Source organism: Cherax quadricarinatus, chromosome 67, assembly GCF_038502225.1.
Source record: "Cherax quadricarinatus isolate ZL_2023a chromosome 67, ASM3850222v1, whole genome shotgun sequence".
Lineage (NCBI taxonomy): Eukaryota > Metazoa > Arthropoda > Malacostraca > Decapoda > Parastacidae > Cherax > Cherax quadricarinatus.
The window spans coordinates 23,354,057-23,376,734 of NC_091358.1; the positions used below are offsets into that span (position 1 = coordinate 23,354,057).

The window sequence follows — 22,678 nt, forward strand, 5'->3', positions numbered from 1 at the left end:
GAAGGAAAGAGGGGTAGGGGTCGTCCTCGAAAAGGTTGGAAAGAGGGGGTAAAGGAGGTTTTGTGGGTGAGGGGCTTGGACTTCCAGCAAGCGTGCATGAGCGTGTTAGATAGGAGTGAATGGAGACGAATGATACTTGGGACCTGACGATCTGTTGGAGTGTGAGCAGGGTAATATTTAGTGAAGGGATTCAGGGAAACCGGTTATTTTCATATAGTCGGACTTGAGTCCTGGAAATGGGAAGTACAATGCCTGCACTTTAAAGGAGGGGTTTGGGATATTGGCAGTTTGGAGGGATATGTTGTGTATCTCTATACGTATATGCTTCTAAACTGTTATATTCTGAGCACCTCTGCAAAAGCAGTGATAATGTGTGAGTGTGGTGAAAGTGTTGAATGATGATGAAAGTATTTTCTTTTTGGGGATTTTCTTTCTTTTTTTGGGTCACCCTGCCTCGGTGGGAGACGACCGACTTGTTGAAAAAAAAAAAATATATAATATATATATTATATATATATTATATATATTATATATATATTATATATATATATTATATATATATATATATATATATATATATATATATATATATTATATATATATATATATATATATATATATATATATATATATATATATATATATATATATATATATATATATATATATATATATATACAGTGGACCCCCGCATAGCGACCTTAATCCGTGCAAGAGGGCTGGCTGTTATGCGAAATATTCGGTATGCGAATGAATTTTCCCCATAAGAAATAATGGAAATCAAATTAATCCGTGCAAGACACCCAAAAGTTTGAAAAAAAAAATTTTACCACATGAAATATACATTTTCCTACACACAAAGAGAAGGATACATGCACAATAGTAGAGTAGTACATGCACAATATATATTGTGCATGTACTACTCTACTAAATGAAGAATAAATGACACTTACCTTTAATGAAGATGCAGCAATGACTGATGAGACACTGTGTCCTGGGAGTGCCTTTTCCTCCTGAGTACTGTAGGTCCTGTTAGGTATTTTCTTCCAGAACAGGCCTTATCACACTGTGTATGTCACTACGATTCTTAAATCTCTCAAACCAACCTTTGCTGGCTCTAAATTCACCAATATGAGCACTAGTTCCAGGCATTTTCCCTGTTCACCTGGGTGTTAGTCGACTGGTGTGGGTTGCATCCTGGGAGACAAAATTAAGGACCCCAATGGAAATAAGTTAGACAGTCTTCGATGACACTGACTTTTTTGGGCTATCCTGGGTGGCAAATCCTCTGGGGTTAATTGTTTCTTGGTATTCTCAATAAGCCACACCAACAACGGTGCTACAGCAGCAGCTGACGGTGGTACAGCAGCAACAGACGATGCTACAGCAGCAACTGACGATGCTACAGCAGCAGCAGACGATGCTACAGCAGCAACTGACGATGTTGCAGCAGCAGCAGACGATGCTACAGCAGCAGCAGCAGCTGACGGTGGTACAGCAGCAACAGACGATGCTACAGCAGCAACAGACGATGCTACAGCAGCACCAGACGATGCTACAGCAGCAACTGACGATGTTACAGCAGCAGCAGACGATGCTACAGCAGCAGCAGCAGCGGACGATGCTACAGCAGCAGCAGCAGCTGACGGTGGTACAGCAGCAACAGACGATGCTACAGCAGCAGCAGCAGCTGACGGTGGTACAGCAGCAACAGACGATGCTACAGCAGCAACAGACGATGCTACAGCAGCAGCAGACGATGCTACAGCAGCAACTGACGATGTTACAGCAGCAACAGACGATGCTACAGCAGCAGCAGACGATGCTACAGCAGCAGCAGACGATGCTACAGCAGCAGCAGACGATGCTACAGCAGCAGCAGACGATGCTACAGCAGCAGCAGATGATGCTACAGCAGCAGCAGACGGTACTACAGCAGCAGGAGCAGCTGACGGTGGTACAGCAGCAGCAGCTGACAGTGCAGCATCAGCTGACGGTGATACAGCAGCAGCAGCAGCTGTACCACCAATAGTAGCGATGGTTGATTGGGGTTTATTTATACAACCTGGCCAGCTCGGAGACACACACTCCACTTTCATACTTATCAATGATCTTTTTCTTCATCTCCATAGTAATTCTCACACTTATTGTTGTAGGGTTGGCACTAGAAGCTTTCTTGGGGCCCATGGTCACTTATTTTCCAGAAAAAAATCACCAAAAACACTGTAATAATACAAAATGTTCCGATTGTATGCTTGGATGTTACCGCGGAGGCTGGCTGGTAAACAATGCCACCCGCGGAACATGTGAGCGTGGCTCAGGCCGCACATTGGACGCGTCTCGGACGAAGGCCGCTGAGCGGGTTTTTGGGCGGTATGCGGGGCAAAATTTTAGCGATCAAAGCGTCCGCTATGAGGATTGTCCGTTATGCAAGGTGTCCGTTATGCGGGGGTCCACTGTATATATATATATATATATATATATATATATATATATATATACAGGAAGGCCCCACTTATACGGCGGGTTAGGTTCCAGGCTACCGCCGTAAAGCGGAAACCGCCGTAAAGTGGAACACCCTTTTTTTCCACTTACAAATGCATACAAACACTAGATAACAAGTTTACACTAACATATATTATGTTAGCAATAGAACCAGGCATCAAAAAACAATAAAAAAGTACAATACACACATAGTGCACTCATTACTTACCTTAAAATATTTATAGTCTTAATCTAGGGTGAGACAAGTAGTATTTATTGTAAGAAATCAAGTGGTATGTATTGTAATAGCCAGGCTACCTCACCAGGCCACCCCACCCACACATACTATTCTATGATATTTAAGCATCCCAGAGCGATAAAATGTATATACAGTTCACTCATTACTTACCTTAAAATATTTGTAGTCTTAATGTAGGGTCAGGAGTAAGTAAATGAGATAAAACGAATAAATGAGAGAGAGAAAGAATGAGTACATGAGAGGTAACAGGCGCAGAGTTATGTAAACAAACCAGGCTCCCACATCTTATATTTATGTTTATTTATTCTATTGTGGGGTGTATTTATCATCTTTTTATGTTATGTATCGTGTTTATTATATAATTTTGAAAAAAATATCATGGATGGATTAATGAAAATGTGTATATTAACGTAATATACGACATTTAATGAGACTCGGTGACTATTGTTATTATGGCGTCACTTGTGGAAGTCGTCTGCTCACATCTCACATTTATGTTTATTTATTCTACTGTGGGGTGTATTTATCTTATTTATATGTTATGCATCGTGTTTATTATATAATTTTGAAAAAAATATCATGGATGGATTAATGAAAATGTGTATATTAACGTAATATACGACATTTAATGAGACTCGGTGACTATTGTTATTATGGCGTCACTTGTGGAAGTCGTCTGCTCACATCTCACATTTATGTTTATTTATTCTACTGTGGGGTGTATTTATCTTATTTATATGTTATGCATCGTGTTTATTATATAATTTTGAAAAAAATATCATGGATGGATTAATGAAAATGTGTATATTAACGTAATATACGACATTTAATGAGACTCGGTGACTATTGTTATTATGGCGTCACTTGTGGAAGTCGTCTGCTCACATCTCACATTTATGTTTATTTATTCTACTGTGGGGTCTATTTATCTTATTTATATGTTATGCATCGTGTTTATTATATAATTTTGAAAAAAATATCATGGATGGATTAATGAAAATGTGTATATTAACGTAATATACGACATTTAAATGACTCGATGTATGTAAGTTTATTTAGGTACAGGTATACATAAGTATAATTATCAGAGTATATATAAAATATGAAATAACTTTTAAAAACATTTGAAATTTTGGAGTTTCCAGACAAAATGGAGAGACTTAGTGCTTACTGAGCTCATGGAGAATGTAAACAAACAGGGTGGGGCACGGTGACCGTATTAGAAAGTCAGGTGGGGGGAGCCGTATAGTGAGTTTTGGTCATAATTTGAAATGTCCGTATTAGCGGAACGCCGTAAAGTGAAACGCCGTAAAGCGGGGCCTTCCTGTATATATATATATATATATATATATATATATATATATATATATACATATATATATATATATGTATATATATATATACCTTACATGTATGGACTAATAAAAACACACAAACCAGGGAATCCAGTCAGACCAATTATTAGCTCCATAGGATCAGTTTCATATAAATTATCCAAATGGCTTGTTGATATTTTGAGCCCTATTGTTGGCAAAATTTCTAACTTTAATGTTAAAAACAACATAGATTTAGTTGATAAATTAAGCTCCTTGACTGACTTAAATGATTTTAACATGGTTAGTTTTGATGTTACTTCCTTGTTTACGAAAGTTCCTGTTGATGATTTATTAAGTTTCTTATCTGAGGAACTCGTTAATTATGATTTACCATTGCCAGTTCCTACTATCATTAAACTTATTAAACTTTGCATTGTTGATGCAAAATTTGTATTTAATGATAAGTTTTACACTCAGAAGTTTGGTATGGCAATGGGAAATCCTCTTTCACCCGTTCTTAGTAACCTATACATGGAATTTTTTGAAACAAGGTTGCTTAACACAATCCTCCCTAATAGAGCTAAATGGTTCAGATATGTTGATGATATTTTGTGTCTTATGCCTGAAAATGTAGATATGCACCATTTCCTTGGCAAATTAAATAGCTTAGACCATTCTATAAACTTTACTGTTGAGTTTGAAGAAAATAACTCATTGACTTTTCTAGATGTTTTAATTATTAAGGGTAATAATGAATTCAAATTTAAAATTTACAGAAAACCTACAAATAACTGTTCTTATGTCCACTATTATTCTTCGCATCAAGATAGAGTTAAACTGTCTGTTTTCTCATCAATGTTTTTGAGAGCTTTACGAATTTGTAGTCCAGAGTTCATAGATGAGGAAATATCCAAAATTTATGAAATAGGTAATGATTTGAAATACCCAAGTAATGTAATTGATAAATCTTTTAAAGTTGCTATAAATACTTTTTACAATCCAAAAAGGGACAACCAGCCTTATTCAACTAAAAATATGTTGGTTCTCCCTTACCATGAAAACTTAGTTGATATGCCTTCTCTTCTTAAGACTTTTAATATTAAAGTTGTATTCAAAAATCTTGATACAGTAAAAAAACTTTTGATAAAGAATTCCCCCCAAAATGCTGATGGATGTGTCTATAAGATTCCTTGTAAAATTTGCGATAAAGTTTATTACGGTCAAGCTGGTAAAAATCTCGAACTAAGATTCAAACAATATAAATATAGTATTAGAACTGGACAAGATTCCAATGCTCTATTTATTCATATGAGAGATTTTAACCATCAAATTGATTTTCAAAAAGTTGAGAAAGTTGTATCAAGCAAGTCCATGGTCGACAGGAATATAATTGAATCTTGTTTTGACAATAATATGAATACAGTGGACCCCCGCATAGCGATATTAATCTGTGCAAGAGAGCTCATTGTTATGCGAAATTATCGTTATGCGAATGAATTTTCCCCATAAGAAATAATGGAAATCAAATTAATCCGTGCAAGACACCCAAAAGTATGAAAAAAAATTTTTACCACATGAAATATACATTTTCCTACACACAAAGAGAAGGATACATGCACAATAGTAGAGTAGTACATGCACAGTATATATTGTGCATGTACTACTCTACTAAATGAAGAATAAATAACACTTACCTTTATTAAAGATGCAGCAATGACTGATGAGACAGTGTGTCCTGGGAGTGCCTTTTCCTCCTGAGTACTGTAGGTCCTGTTTGGCATTTTCTTCCAGAACAGGCCTTATCACACTGTGTATGCCACTACGATTCTTAAATCTCTCAAACCAACCTTTGCTGGCTTTAAATTCACCAATATGAGCACTAGTTCCAGGCATTTTTCCCTGTTCACCTGGGTGTTAGTCGACTGGTGTGGGTTGCATCCTGGGAGACAAGATTAAGGACCCCAATGGAAATAAGTTAGACAGTCTTCGATGACACTGACTTTTTTGGGTTATCCTGGGTGGCAAATCCTCTGGGGTTAATTGTTTCTTGGTATTCTCAATAAGCCACACCAACAACGGTGCTACAGCAGCAGCAGCAGCAGCTGACAGTGCTACAGCAGCAGCAGACGATGCTACAGCAGCAGCAGACGGTACTACAGCAGCAGCAGACGGTACTACAGCAGCAGCAGCAGCTGACGGTGGTACAACAGCAGCAGCAGCTGACAGTGCTACAGCAGCAGCAGCAGCTGACAGTGCTACAGCAGCAGCAGATGATGCTACAGCAGCAGCAGATGGTACTACAGCAGCAGCAGCAGCTGATGGTGGTACAGCAGCAGCAGCAGCTGACAGTGCTACAGCAGCAGCAGCAGCTGACAGTGCTACAGCAGCAACAGACGATGCTACAGCAGCAGCAGATGGTACTACAGCAGCAGCAGCAGCAGCTGACAGTGCTACAGCAGCAGCTGACAGTGCATCAGCAGCAGCAGCTGATGGAGGTACAGCAGCAGCAGCAGCTGTACCACCAATAGTAGCGATGGTTGATTGGGGTTTATTATACAACCTGGCCAGCTCGGAGACACGCACTCCACTTTCATACTTATCAATGATCTTTTCCTTCATCTCTATAGTAATTCTCACCCTTATTGCTGTAGGGTTGGCACTAGAAGCTTTCTTGGGGCCCATGGTCACTTACTTTGCAGATAAAATCACCAAAAACACTGTAATAATACAAAATGTTCCGATTGTATGCTTGGATGTTACCGCGGAGGCTGGCTGGTAAACAATGCCACCAGCGGAACATGTGAGCGTGGCTCAGGCCGCACATAGACGCGTCTCAGACGAACAGCGTTGAGCGGGTTTTTTAGCGGTATGCGAGGCAAAATCTTGGCGATAAAATATAGCGGTATGCGGATTTAACGTTATGTAAGGCCAACGGTATGCGGGGGTCCACTGTATTTCCTTTGGTTTATATAAATTAGATCCATTTATAATTAATAGAATTTGAGAAGAATTTAATAATACATTGGACAAATAATAATTTTTAAAATTCTTATTTCTTGGGTAGAATAGTTTGTTGGTGGGTTGTGTGAAGAACCTGTCTAGTTGGGCCGGCGGGCCTGCTGCAGTGTTCTCTTTCTTATGAGTGGAGTGTCAGGTGTTCCTTTGTTGTGGGATTTGATAGTGAGGTGTGGGCTAGACCCTTCATATACCTTCCTTTGATGCTCTACTTTCATTGCTCCTTGATAATGTGAGTAGTCACGAATGCGCTTGGAATTTCTCTATTCTTTCACAGTGGTTGTTTTGCACATATATATATATATATCTATATATATATATATATATATATATATATATATATATATATATATATATATGTATGTATGTATGTATGTATGTATGTCGTGCCGAATAGGCAGAACTTGCGATCTTGGCTTAAATAGCAACGCTCATCTTGCCATATAGGACAAGTGAAAATTTGTGTATGCAATAATTTCATCAAAATCATTCTGAACCTAACGAAAAAAATATATTTCACTCTGTTTGTTTAGTATTAAATTATTGTAAACAAATCTAAAATATATTTAGTTGGGTTAGGCTAAAATAAATTGTTCTTGTTATAATAAGGTTAGGTATGTTTTCTAAGTTTCTTTTGGTGCAAAATTATAAATTTTTACATCAACATTAATAAAAAAATATATCTTTAAACGTATAAGAGAAAATTTTAGAAAGGACTTAATTTTAAATGAGTTCTTGCTAATTGACCAGTTTTACATATTCGGCACAACATGTGTATATATATATATATATATATATATATATATATATACACACACACACACACACACACACACACACACACACACACACACACACACACACACACACACACACACACACACACACACACACACACACACACACACACACAGGTAATCAGGCTAAGGAAGGAAGGAGGAGAGACAACAAGAAATGACCATGAAGTATGTGAGGAACTCAACAAGAGATTCAAAGAAGTGTTCACAGAGGAGACAGAAGGGGCTCCAGAAAGATGGAGAGGTGGGGCACACCACCATGTGCTGGACACAGTGCACACAACCGAGGAAGAAGTGAAGAGGCTTCTGAGTGAGCTAGATACCTCAAAGGCAATGGGGCCAGATAACATCTCCCCATGGGTATTGAGAGAGGGAGCAGAGGTGCTATGTGTACCCCTAACAACAATATTCAATACATCTATCGAAACAGGGAGATTGCCTGAGGCAAGGAAGACAGCAAATGTAGTCCCAATCTTTAAAAAAGGAGACAGACATGAAGCATTAAACTACAGACCAGTGTCACTGACATGTATAGTATGCAAAATCATGGAGAAGATTATCAGGAGAAGAGTGGTGGAACACCTAGAAAGGAACGATCTCATCAACAGCAGCCAACATGGTCTCAGGGACGGGAAATCCTGTGTCACAAACCTACTGGAGTTCTATGACATGGTGACAGCAGTAAGACAAGAGAGAGAGGGGTGGGTGGATTGCATTTTCTTGGACTGCAAGAAGGCGTTTGACACAGTTCCACACAAGAGATTGGTGCAAAAACTGGAGGACCAAGCAGGGATAACAGGGAAGGCACTACAATGGATCAGGGAATACTTGTCAGGAAGACAGCAGCGAGTCATGGTACGTGGCGAGGTGTCAGAGTGGGCACCTGTGACCAGCGGGGTCCCACAGGGGTCAGTCCTAGGACCAGTGCTGTTTCTGGTATTTGTGAATGACATGACGGAAGGAATAGACTCTGAGGTGTCCCTGTTTGCAGATGACGTGAAGTTGATGAGAAGAATTCACTCGATCGAAGACCAGGCAGAACTACAAAGGGATCTGGACAGGCTGCAGACCTGGTCCAGCAATTGGCTCCTGGAATTCAATCCCACCAAGTGCAAAGTCGTGAAGATTGGGGAAGGGCAAAGAAGACCGCACACGGAGTACAGTCTAGGGGGCCAGAGACTACAAACCTCACTCAAGGAAAAAGATCTTGGGGTGAGTATAACACCAGGCACATCTGAAGCGCACATCAACCAAATAACTGCTGCAGCATATGGGTGCCTAGCAAACCTCAGAACAGCATTCCGACATCTTAATAAGGAATCATTCAGGACCCTGTACACCCTGTACGTTAGGCCCATATTGGAGTATGCGGCACCAGTTTGGAACCCACACCTAGCCAAGCACGTAAAGAAACTAGAGAAAGTGCAAAGGTTTGCAACAAGACTAGTCCCAGAGCTAAGAGGTATGTCCTACGAGGAGAGGTTAAGGGAAATCAACCTGACGACACTGGAGGACAGGAGAGATAGGGGGCACATGATAACGACATACAAAATACTGAGAGGAATTGACGAAGTGGACAAAGACAGGATGTTCCAGAGATTGGACACAGTAACAAGGGGACACAGTTGGAAGCTGAAGACACAGATGAATCACAGGGATGTTAGGAAGTATTTCTTCAGCCACAGAGTAGTCAGTAAGTGGAATAGTTTGGGAAGCGATGTAGTGGAGGCAGGATCCATACATAGCTTTAAGCAAAGGTATGATAAAGCTCACGGCTCAGGGAGAGTGACCTAGTAGCGATCAGTGAAGAGGCGGGGCCAGGAGCTTGGACTCGACCCCCGCAACCTCAACTAGGTGAGCACACACACACACACACACACACACAACTAGGTGAGTACACACACACACACACACACACACACACACACACACACACACACACACACACACACACACGCACACACAGTAGGACCCGACTTATACGGCGGGTTAGGTTCCAGGCTGTCGCCGGAAAGCAGACATTGTCGGAAGGCAGAGCGCCATTTTTTCCATTTTTAAATGCATATAAATGCCAGACAACAAGTTTATACTAAATTATATTAAGTTAGTAATAGAACTAGGCATTAAAAAAAAACAAAGTAAAATACATTCACAGTAAATTCATTACTTATCTTAAAGTATTTGTAATCTTAATGTAGGGAGAGAGGTGAGTAGTACTTATTTGTAGGAAGTCAGGTGCAGGTAGCCCAGGTGTAGGTAGCCCAGGTGTAGGTAGCCCAGGTGTAGGTAGCCCTGGCTCCCCGTCTCATACTTAATATACGATATTTAAAACATCCCAGAGAGGTAAAATACACATACAGTACACTCATTATTTACCTTAAAATATGTGTAGTCTTAATATAGGAAGAGAGGTGAGTAGTATTTATTTGTAGAAAGTCAGTGTAGGTAGCCGGTAGGTGTAGCCCGCCTGGGCTACACCTACCGGCTACCTACACTGTGGCCCAGAACCATATTATTAACCCTTTGACTGTCGCAACCCTCAATCCTGAGGTGTCTCCTGGTGTCGCAAAATTTAAAAAAAAAAATTATTTTTTCTTATGAAATGATAGAGAATCTTTTCCCGATTGTAATGACACCAAAAAAACGAAATTTGATGGAAAACTGATGGAATTATGCTCTCGCGAAGTTAGCGACCTCGGTGCTGTTTACAAATCGGCGATTTCGTCCAATTTGAGCCCTATTTTCAGCTAATTCCATTGTTCCAGTTGCCCAAACTCATAGCTATTTCTTTAGAACTCCACTTTTTCTATCGATTGAGTACAAGAAACTGCCCATTTACCGATTTCAACTACCTAATAATGTGGTCAGAAATTTGCAATTTGGCCAATTTCACGAAAACTAAAAAATATGACAATTTCAAAATAAAGTCCAGAATGAACAATGCAGACATTCCTGGCTCTAAAATAACATTTTCTTTGCTCATCAGTCATGTCTCCAGGCCCCTCTGATATTACTCTTGCTTTCTTTTTTGAATTTTTATTCAAACAAAAAATAGAAGACTTACTATTATGCAGACTACTGCAATACTGTAATAATTGTATAAATAACATCAACCCATTCATGACTGCATATTAGAATGGCTAGTTGGACATTTATTGGACAATGGCATCATTTGTTTACTTTTGAACATTGGCAAAAATCAAACATTTCCCCTACTTTGAGCTCCATTTCTAGGTTCTTTTTATAGTAAAATCAATCAAAATCACCTCTATTTCTATAATATGTTTTCCATTCTATCAAATGAGACCAAGAAAATGAGAATACAACCATAAATACTATACGAAAATAGACCACAAAGTCGGCATTTTAATTAAAAAAAACGGTCGGAGTTTTTTTTTTCTCATTATGCACTGTGTGCTCCAGGATTTTTTTTATATGGTGCACACTGACCACACAGACCCATTCTCTCACATGTGGACCTACCAGTTTTCTCCTGCTTGATTTGAAGCCGCTAGAATTTATGAGTATATATACGTCAAACACGGTACCTCGTAAGACGTATATATACGGCCGCGACAGTCAAAGGGTTAACATCGACATGCCTTGTTCACTGAATTTAATCATTTCTAACAACTACCTTTAGATGCCATCATAAACAAAGGTAGAAGTAATGAATAATTCATGACGAAAATTGTGAACAAAAGTGGAGTGAGGGAGTGGCTGGGCCAAACGCAGATTCATAAACGTTTTCTCTGATGGCTGAGCAGAGAAAACGTAATGTTGTCCCTCCACCCGGCTACCACACAGCTCCACAAGTATTATTATCAGAGCACACATAAAATATGCAATAAATGCCAGACAACAAGTTTACACTAACTTATATTAAGTTAGCAGTAGAAATAGGCATTAAAAACACAATAAAAGGTAAGATACACACAGAGTACACTTATTACTCACCTTAAAATATTAATATTAATGTGTGAGAGGTGAGTGGCAGGGTGTTTATTGAATAAAATCAAAATGGCACACCATTATCCTCTAACTTGGCACTTAACCCTTTGACTGTCGCGGCCATATATATACGTCTTAGGAGGTACCGTGTTTGATATATATATATTCATAAAATCTAGCGGCTTCAAATCAAGCAGGAGAAAGCTGGTAGGCCCACATGTGAGAGAATGGGTCTGTGTGGTCAGTGTGCACCATATAAAAAAAATCCTGGAGCACACAGTGCATAATGAGAAAAAAAAAACTCCGACCGTTTTTTTTTAATTAAAATGCTGACTTTGTGGTCTATTTTCGTATAGTATTTATGGGTGTATTCTCGTTTTCTTGGTCTCATTTGATAGAATGGAAAACATATTATAGAAATAGAGGTGATTTTGATTGCTTTTACTATAAAAAAAACCTAGAAATGGAGCTCAAAGTAGGGGAAATGTTTGATTTTTGCCAATGTTCAAAAGTAAGCAAATGATGCCAATGTGCAATAAATATCCAACTAACCATTCTAATATGCAGTAATGAATGGGTTGATGTTATTTATACAATTATTACAGTATTGCAGTAGTCTGCATAGTAAGTCTTCTATTTTTTGTTTGAATAAAAATTCAAAATAGAAAGCAAGAGTAATATCAGAGGGGCCTGGAGATATGACTGATGAACAAAGAAAATGTTATTTTAGAGCCAGGAATGTCTGCATTGTTCATTCTGGACCTTATTTTGAAATTGTCATATTTTTTAGTTTTCGTGAAATTGGCCAAATTGCAAATTTCTGACCACATTATTAGGTAGTTGAAATCGGTAAATGGGCAGTTTCTTGTACTCAGTCGATAGAAAAAATGGAGTTCTAAAGAAATAGCTATGAGTTTGGGCGACTGGAACAATGGAATTAGCCGAAAATAGGGCTCAAAGTGGGCGAAATCGCCGATTTGTGAACAGCGCCGAGGTCGCTAACTTCGCGAGAGCATAATTCCGTCAGTTTTCCATCAAATTTCATTTTTTTTTGGTGTCATTACAATCAGGAAAAGATTCTCTATCATTACATAAGAAAAAATATTTTTTTTTTTTTTTTAAATTTTGCGACACCAGGAGACACCTCAGGATTGGGGGTTGCGACAGTCAAAGGGTTAAAGCAAGAGACTTACGACTTCTCTTTTTATTACAGCTAACCTTAGACACCATCGTCAATGAGAGCCAACTAGTTAACGAAAGAGTAAACGAGAGAGAGAATGAGATACAGTGTTGAGACAATGTAAGAACACAAACTGAACAGGTAGTGGACGATCACTTGGTCAGGCGAAATAAATGCGTATTAATATGTGTCTACTTTTAGTTCATTCACGTCCATTTGTAAGAGTTTGTAAAACATTTACCTCAATATTTTTTTATTTTAATAATAATTACCTCACAATACACATACTCTTACATTGTGTACAAGTTGTACAAGTTAGTTCAGAATAAACAAACAGCAACACACCATTTTTAGAGTGAATGAAGATAATAATAATAATAATAATAATATTATTATTATTATTATTATTATTATTATTATTATTAATAAAAAGCACTAAACCCACAAGGGTCATGAATTACTATATATAGAGTAAAGGCATACAAAAAGAATATTTTTCTACAGTTATCCCCCAGTTTGACAAGAGAAAACGTAATTCTTCCGACACTATCTACACAGCTGCTTGGTAAACGAATCTCATATTTACATCAATTTTTATTCTGTGAGTGTATGTATCATGTTTATATGCTATGTAATGGGTTTCATATATAATTTTGAGGAAAATATCATAGATGGATTAATGAAAATGCCTATACAGTGGACCCCCGCTTAACGATCACCTCCCAATGCAACCAATTATGTAAGTGTATTTATGTAAGTGCGTTTGTACGTGTATGTTTGGGGGTCTGAAATGGACTAATCTACTTCACAATATTCCTTATGGGCACAAATTCAGTCAGTACTGGCACCTGAACATACTTCTGGAATGAAAAAATATCGTTAACCGGAGGTCCACTGTATTGATGTAAAATAAGACATTTAGTGTGCCCAAGAGTGATTATTATTATGTAGTATTGGCGTCATGAGTAGAGAGAGACTTAGCGATTTTAATGTGTACCTGCACACCAGCACAGTGTAAGTATATTTAGGTACAGGTACACATAAGTATAATTATCAGAGTACATATAAAATATGCAGTAACTTTAAAACACTTGAAATTTTGGAAAGTTTCCTGACATAATAGATGTGGTCACGGAAAATGTAAACAAACCGGGTGGGGGGCGCAGTATTTGAAAGACCGCTTGCCGTATAGCAAATTTTGGTCATAATTTGACATCACCATATTAGCGGAATGCCGTAAGGTGAAACACCGTAAAGCGGGGCCTTACTGTATATATATAGGACTTATTGTGAATACTCTGGGAAGATTCCAGTGAAATGAGAAGATATTTCAGTGCATCGTTTCAAGGTAAATTGTGGAAGTGTTGTGCAGTTTGTGAATGTTGGTGAGAGGTGGTAATGGGGAAGATGGCCAGTGGAGGTGGGAGAGAATAAGGCCTACACTCTGTGTCAGTACCGGCCAAGATTATCGTACATACAAACCTCGAAAAACTCTTATAAAAATATCTATCTCCACCACCATGCTTCCAGTTAACTTGGAAATGATTGTGTCGATGCATGGACTATTTAGAGGCGCATGTTATGGAAAAGCAATGTGGGATTAATGTTAACGAGGGAGCGACCAGTCAGTGCATCCTCCCCCACTCCTCGGGGGTGGGTAGAAGAGGCGCGGTGTGTATCTAGATGGTGAGTGAACACATTGGTTCAGCAGTGCCCATACTCACATTGTTCATAGTGTACATGGGAAACAAATAATGTGTGTATTGTAAGACAGTGTGAACAATATATAGTGTGCAAGTCCATGTGTACTGTACTCCCCGGGATAACCCCACTCAACAACCTGCGCCTCCCCCACCCAATTCCCAGGGGAAGTTTTCCCCTTCCCCTCCCAGCCCCTCACCAGCCCCTCAAACTCCACCAGGCCACCACGGTCAAGTTCACTACCTTCCATGCACCATACCCACCCAGCATATCATACTCCACTCCTATTGTCTAGTCTAGCAGATGGATGCCAACCAGGAGGAAGCAAGCAGCCAGGGAAATGGCACGGCTGGCAATAGTAGGAGAGGCAAGTGTCGGTCATGCTTACAGCTTCGTTGTCTCAACTCTAATGGTTTCCTCCGCAAACATGATAGTTGCCCTGGTTCAGGATGTCCTCCTGTGGAAAGTGACGATCCAGAGCCACCTCAGGCACCTGAACCCACTCCAACAGATCTCATCTCATCAGACAATATCTTGGAAGCAATTAAAGCAACAGGTACCAGAACACTCACACATATTCCCAAAGCAGCCCATCCACATGCAGCTGGGAAACTTACAGACCTAAAAAAAGTAAACGATGGCTCAACTATCTTAAATGCTCCACCAACCATCAAGGCATGGCACAACTTGCTACTTTTTGGCAAAGTCTGCTTAGCTGTGCCGGAAAGAAGGGAAAAGAGACTAGCCTCAATGATAATTAAATCCTTAAGAGATTTTCCTAGAGCTGATAACCTCGTTCGCCTTCACCGTCAACACAAAAAAGGGAGAGGCAGAACCCCCACTCACTCCACTGACAGTGAAAAAGTCAGAGTCCAGGTGAGCAAGAAAATTGAAGAGGGCAACACAGTGGGGGCAATCAGAATTATTACCAGTGAAGATACAGTTGCTTCCAGGGATGCTGACACGGCTGAAGCACTTAGAGGAAAGCACCCTGCCAGGGAAACCAGGGGCACCAACAGTTCCAACACCTCTGTCCCCACTGTGGAACCATTGATTGTGGAAGACTCAGACATTTACAAAGCAATAATGTCATTCCCATCTGGCTCTTCTGGGGGTTACACTGGAATAAGGCCACAGCATTTAAAGGAAATGGTTTATCCAGTTATTGGGGAAATTGCAGAGACTCTGCTTTCAGAGATCACAAGGTTCGTCAACAATTCCTTGGCCGGTCTGATTCCTGATGAAATTAGACCTTTCTTTTTTGGTGCAACACTTTGTGCACTTAAAAAAAAGGATGGAGGAATTCGGCCAATTGCAGTAGGCAACACGTTACGCCGCCTCGTATCCAAAGCTGCTGTCCGAAGTATTCGTGCACAGGCAGCCATGATGCTTCAACCAAACCAGCTTGGCTTTGGGGTCTCTCAAGGAAGTGAAGCAGCGGTTCATGCAACAAGGGCGTATATCAACAACCTGCCTGAGGACAATGCAGTGGTAAAATTAGATTTCAAGAATGGGTTCAATCTCCTGAAAAGAGACGTGGTATTAGCAGTAGTACCAGAACATTTCCCTGGTCTTTTCCCTTTTGTTGCAGCTGGGTATAGCAAGGAATCAATGCTTCTCTTTGGAGAGCATGAAATCACATCATCGGAGGGTGTCCAACAAGGAGATCCTCTTGCACCATTTCTCTTCTGTATAGCAGTTAGGGAAATCACAGTCAGACTGACCAGCGAGCTAAACATCTGGTTCCTAGATGATGGCACACTAGCAGGTACAAAGGAGTCCCTCCTCCATGATCTTACACAGGTAATGACACGGGGACAGGAAATGGGTCTCATCCTGAATCCATCCAAATGTGAAATCATCTCAGCCAATCAACAAGTGATAAATACAGTGAGATCAAAACTACCAGGAGCAGCAGTCATTGCCCCCACAAACAGTGTCTTGTTAGGAGCACCTCTGGATAGCAATGCCATTGACACAATTCTCAGGAAGAAATTGGAAGAGTTAAGGAGAATGGAACAACGAATAGGCAATCTGGACACCGATGATGCCTTGTACTTTCTCATAAAGTGCTTGAGTCTGCCCAGGTTGACATATTTCCTAAGATGTGCACCTTCATATGATAACCCTATACTGCACGAATATGACAGTATCCTGAGGCAGATTTTTACGAAAGTACTTAACCTTACTCTAGAAGACGGGCAGTGGAACCAAGCTACACTTCCAGTCAGACTAGGAGGCATTGGTGTCCGCAAGTCATCACAGATTGCGCTACCTGCTTTTCTGTCCTCATGTATTGCATCCAGAGGGCTTGTAGCAGCGATTCTCCCTGAACATCTTAGGGACAAGATTGTAGTCCAGGACCAAAAGTTCATTGACGGAGCCATGATCTGGGATAATCTAACGGGCTCTGAAACCAGACCTGCTCCCCCCAACAACTACAAACAGTCGCACTGGGATGGTCCAATAGTGGAAAATATAGCCTCAACAATGCTTCAGAGTGTGTCAGGGAAGGATAGAGCCTGCCTCCTGGCAGTGAGAGCACCTCATGCAGGGGATTTTCTGTTGGCTGTTCCCAACTCCAGCCTTGGCACACGCCTTGACCCACAGACCATCCGCATCGGTGTTACCCTTCGACTTGCCACCCCTATTCTCGCCGAACACAGGTGTATTTGTGGCAGTGAAGCAGCAGACCGATTCGGGTACCACTGTCTTGTGTGCTGTAAATCCGAGGGAAAGATTGCAAGACATGAGGAGGTTAATAACATTATCAAGAGGAGCCTCACAACAGCCGGATGCCCAGCAGTAAGGGAGCCACCCCAGCTATGCAGATCTGATGGCAGCCAGAAGCGTCCAGATGGTATCACCCTTCAAGCCTGGACAGATGGAAAGCAGGTGGTGTGGGACTATACATGTGCATCTACCTTGGCTGATACCTATCTCCAATACACCAGGGAGGAAGGAGGGGCAGCTGCCAGCTTCAGTGTTTGTTCCCATAGGCTCAGAGACCCTTGGCTCATGGGGAAAGAATGCATCTAAATTCCTTAAGGAGCTGGGAAAAAGACTCATCAGGGTAACTAGGGGTCCCAGGGCAGCTAGTTTTCTGTTCCAGCGGCTCAGTGCGGCTGTTCAAAGGGGTAATGCCTGCTGTATTTTGGGCACACGCCCCAGCTCTGAGGAGCTGGATGAGATTTTCGCCCTATAATCGGTGATACACACGTAATAACATGTACTGTATATGCCACCTTTATATCAACAATGTATCTCTTAAATCTTTTGTAGCATATTATGTAATAAAATATTCCTACTGGTAAAAAAAAAAAAATATGAAAAGATGGGGTAGTAGGGAAAGTGGAATATTCAAATGGCTTCAGGAAGAAATCCAAATATTCATCCTTGAAGCCTTTATATATATATATATATATTATATTATATATATATATATATATATATATATATATATATATATATATATATATATATATATATATATATATATATATGTATATATATATATATATATATATATATATATATATATATATATGAAAGTTTTTCTTTTTCGGGCCACCCTGCCTTGGTGGGAATCGGCCAGTGTGATAATAAAATAAAATAAAAAAAAATAATATATATATATATATATATATATATGGCCCAAAAGGAAAAACGAAATCCTTTTACATTTAGTAATATATACAGGAGAAGAGGTTACTAGCCCCTTGCTCCCGGCATTTTAGTCGCCTCTTACAACACGCATGGCTTACGGAGGAAGAATTCTGTTCCACTTCCCCATGGAAATAAGAGGAAATAAACAAGAATAAGAACTAGAAAGAAAATAGAAGAAAACCCAGAGGGGTGTGTATAAATGTGCTTGTACATGTATGTGTAGTGTGACCTAAGTGTAAGTAGAAGTAGCAAGACGTACCTGAAATCTTGCATGTTCATGAGACAGAAAAAAGGACACCAGCAATCCTACCATCATGTAAAACAATTACAGGCTTTCGTTTTACACTCACTTGGCAGGACGGTAGTACCTCCCTGGGCGGTTGCTGTCTACCAACCTACTACCTATATATATATATATATATATATATATATATACATATATACATATATATATATAATATATATAATATATATATAATATATATATATATATACATACATACATACATACGTATATTAAAATGTACTTCTCCATAACCTGTGTCAATATAGAGTAAGAATTAGTATTAGTCTGGCCAGAATGCCTAGGCATGCTAGTGGCCTTCTTTGTAATTAATATTTTATAACATAAAGCACACATTGTAAACTTTACAAGGAAATAAACATTTTTGATAAGGCAGGTTTCAGTAAGTATAATAAAAAGTGATGTTTGAAGTTCGAGAATCTGGGAGTCAGAAGGTCATCAGTGTGCACTCAGAGGTCTGATATTGTACTTGAAAATTGATATATTCCTGGTATTACTAAGGACAGTTTATGCTGGGACTGCTGTGTAGTATAGACAGTTATTTTCACAGCGGTATTCTTCGGGATATTACTGACGCAGCAGATTTAAATTGGGGTCATTGTCAGCATTCATGAAGAATGAGGTGGGGATTCTGAAGATAAAGGATGAGGTGGGATTTAGAAGGTAGTGGATGAGGTGGGATTTAGAAGGTAGTGGATGAGGTGGGATTTAGAAGGTAGTGGATGAGGTGGGATTTAGAAGGTAGTGGATGAGGTGGGATTTAGAAGGTAGTGGATGAGGTGGGATTTAGAAGGTAGTGGATGAGGTGGAATTTAGAAGGTAGTGGATGAGGTGGGATTTAGAAGGTAGTGGATGAGGTGGAATTTAGAAGGTAGTGGATGAGGTGGGATTTAGAAGGTAGTGTTTGAGGTACAGTTATCAGCATGCTGCACTTATTATGATTATTTATATAAATATGACGGCAGTAGTCAGTGAGAATGTAACTTGTAAAACAATTTTGGTAAAATGTTTGTGTTAATCAAATAAAATCAATGTATTAAGTACAAAATAAGATGATACACAATGAAACTAGTAAACAGGATATAAAATGGCAACAAGATTTATTTGTAATAAAAAGTGAGAGGCAAACAAAAGGTAAACTTCACAATGATCTAGTAAGTGGAGGATAACAATGTGTAGTGAGCAAAATAATGACAGACAAGTGAAGAATGACACTAATTATTGCACTGCAATGAGGTAGGTGTTTTGCCTTAACAGTAAGGCTCGGTTTAGTGTAACAGTGGTATATTGACTGTGTTTTACCCCCCACAGTGAGGCTGGTATGAGGCAGCTGGTTGCTGGCGCTGACGCTCTTCTGAACCTTGCTGCCGTAGCGACATCCCTGGCATCACGACGCACCATTGATGGAGGTTGTGTGTTGTCTGGAGGACCCCGGGGGTCATTGACCCCCTGCCACCAACTCCAGAGCTCCATGCCACATCGGGGGAAAGTGCATATCTCAAAGCAATCATCGGCGAGGTCGTCGCACAAGAGCAGTGTCGGAGGCAAGAAGAAGAAGAAGAAGGAGGAGGAAGTGGCACTGGTACACAACAACAACACCATTATTGACGACAATAACAGTGTGTTGAAGGACAGACGACCTTATGGTGGCCCAGGTCGCTGCGGCGGTGCTCGTAGACAACAACAACAACTGCCCAGTTTGCAATAACAAGATGTTCAATAGTGTATTGACATCGAACATTTGTGCAACAAACGCATGCCAGTAAGACATCAATGCACTGGTTACAACACTTACAAATTATTTAAAAATTGAGAAACGTCAACTGTGTTTGTTAAAATGACTTATAAGAATTACAAATGAGGTTAAACAAGAGAAAAACACCAACTTGCTTGTTTAATGGCTTTAAAACACTTACGGATGTGCCTGCATAGACTAGGAAGTGGCATTGTCTCTGTCAATTTTGCAAACACCTGTGCATATGCATGCGCAGATGTTTTAGATTCAGTATAACTGTGTTTTATGTAAATGCTGAGATAAACGGCGGATGTGTTGTGTTTGTGAAGCAACGAGTGACTTATATTATGCAAAGAATTGTTGCATCTGTGGCAGAAACAAGTGACTGTCTAGTATGCAAAGTCTGTCGGAAGAGTCACACTTGTGATGAGATGAGTGACTTATCAACCAAGCAAAGTCTATCACAAGTTACATCGGCAATCTAATAAGTGACTTATCGACCAAGCAAAGTCTATCACAAGTCACTTCAGCAATCTAATAAGTGACTTATTGACCGAGCAAAGTCTGCCGGAACAGTCAAACAAGTGAACAACCTTATGCAAAGTCCTTGACTGGATCTTATGCAATTAGTGATTGATGTTAGAATTGTTTTTGTACACATTTATAAGACTTTGTACAGATGGTTAATTTAGGGAGTTCAGAAACACTCAGAAGTATGATTGTATACATAGTGTATGATTGGTTACCTGTATACATAATGTATGATTGGTTACCTGTATACATAGTGTATTTCCTTGTTGTATTATCGTTTGGCTTTATTGTATTGTTGAGTTTTCAAAGCTCTGAGCTTGACAGAGTGAGCTCTGAGTGTCAATAAGCTCTGTAATTAACCCTTTTGAGGTTCGTTCTGTAGTACTTTGGTTTTGAGGTCAGGATCTGGGCTACAGTACTGCTGTTTTGAGGTCAGGGTCCGTGCTGTAGTTCTATGTGATCAGCTCAGCTCACTCAGATAAGCTGTGAGCTGTAAATTTGGGCCTAGATATGAGAGAATGGGTCTATGTGGTAAGTGTGCACCATGCATTGCATGATGAGAGAAAACTGTGACTGTGTTTGGGTTAAAATAACAACTTTGGAATATATTTTCGATGATTTTTATGTCTGTATTCTTGGTCTCATTTGATAGAATGGAAGATTTGTTACAGAAATAGAGATGAATTTGATTGGTATCAGGACTGGAAGTAGCTTGAAATTGAGCTCAAGGTAACAGAAATGTTCGATATTGGCCGATATTCCAGAAGACACAAATAGTCACTCATCCAATACGGGTCCATCTGGCCAGTCTAATATGCATTTACATATGCACTGACATTTGTACAATTTTTACAATTATGCAGTAGTCTACATAACATTAAATTTTTTATTTTTTGTGTGAATAAAAATTCAAAATGGAAAGGAAGCGTAATATAGGAGAGTCGCCAGAGACGTGAGTCATGTACGAAGAAAATGCTGTATTGGTGCCATAAATGTCTGCATTGTTTATTCTGGACCCTATTTTAAAATTGGCCGTATTTGAATTTCTGATCACTTTATTGGGTAATTTAAATAGGTAAATGGGTGGTTTCTTGTGTTCGCTCAATAGAATGGAAGACATGCTAGCGAAATAGCTATGAGTTTGGTCAATTGGAACAATGGAATTGATCTAAAATAGGGCTCAAAGTGGGCAAAATTGCCAATTCATAAACACTGCCAAGACTGCTAACTTTATGAGAGCGAACTTCCCTAAGTTTTCCATCAGATTTTGTATTTTTGGCATCACTACCTTCAGAAAAAGATTCTTATCCTTTCATAAGATTTTTTTTTTTTTAATTCTTGGACCCTGAGAGAGTTGTCAGATCAGGGGTCTGGACCCTGAAAGGGTTATTGAGCTCTGTCAAGCTCACTGCTGTTTAAATTGTGATTTGTATCACTGTAAGCTTTAAACACAATTCTATGGCTACAGCAATTCAAAATGCCCTGGCTACAACACTTCACACAATACCCTGTCTACAACACTTCACACAATACCCTGGCTACAACACTTCACACAATACCCTGGCTACAACACTTCACACAATACCCTGGCTACAACACTTCACACAATACCCTGGCTACAACACTTCACACAATACCCTGGCTACAACACTTCACACAATACCCTGTCTACAACACTTCACACAATACCCTGGCTACAACACTTCACACAATACCCTGGCTACAACACTTCACACAAT

The 22,678-nt window shown here is 39.7% G+C and overlaps 1 protein-coding gene across 7 annotated transcripts in view; it reads left to right on the top strand.

The window, feature by feature from the left end:
• Positions 1-22,402, top strand: part of LOC128699684 (forkhead box protein N2) — a 369,048-nt gene extending 346,646 nt beyond the window's left edge. For all 7 annotated transcript variants that reach the window (XM_070099452.1, XM_070099455.1, XM_070099453.1 and 4 more), the window contains one exon: positions 19,985-22,402. In XM_070099452.1, coding sequence (XP_069955553.1) covers positions 19,985-20,381 — 397 coding nt within the window. In that variant the 3' untranslated portion in view covers positions 20,382-22,402. The remainder of the gene's footprint in view (positions 1-19,984) is intronic.
• The last annotated feature ends 276 nt before the right edge of the window (positions 22,403-22,678 follow it).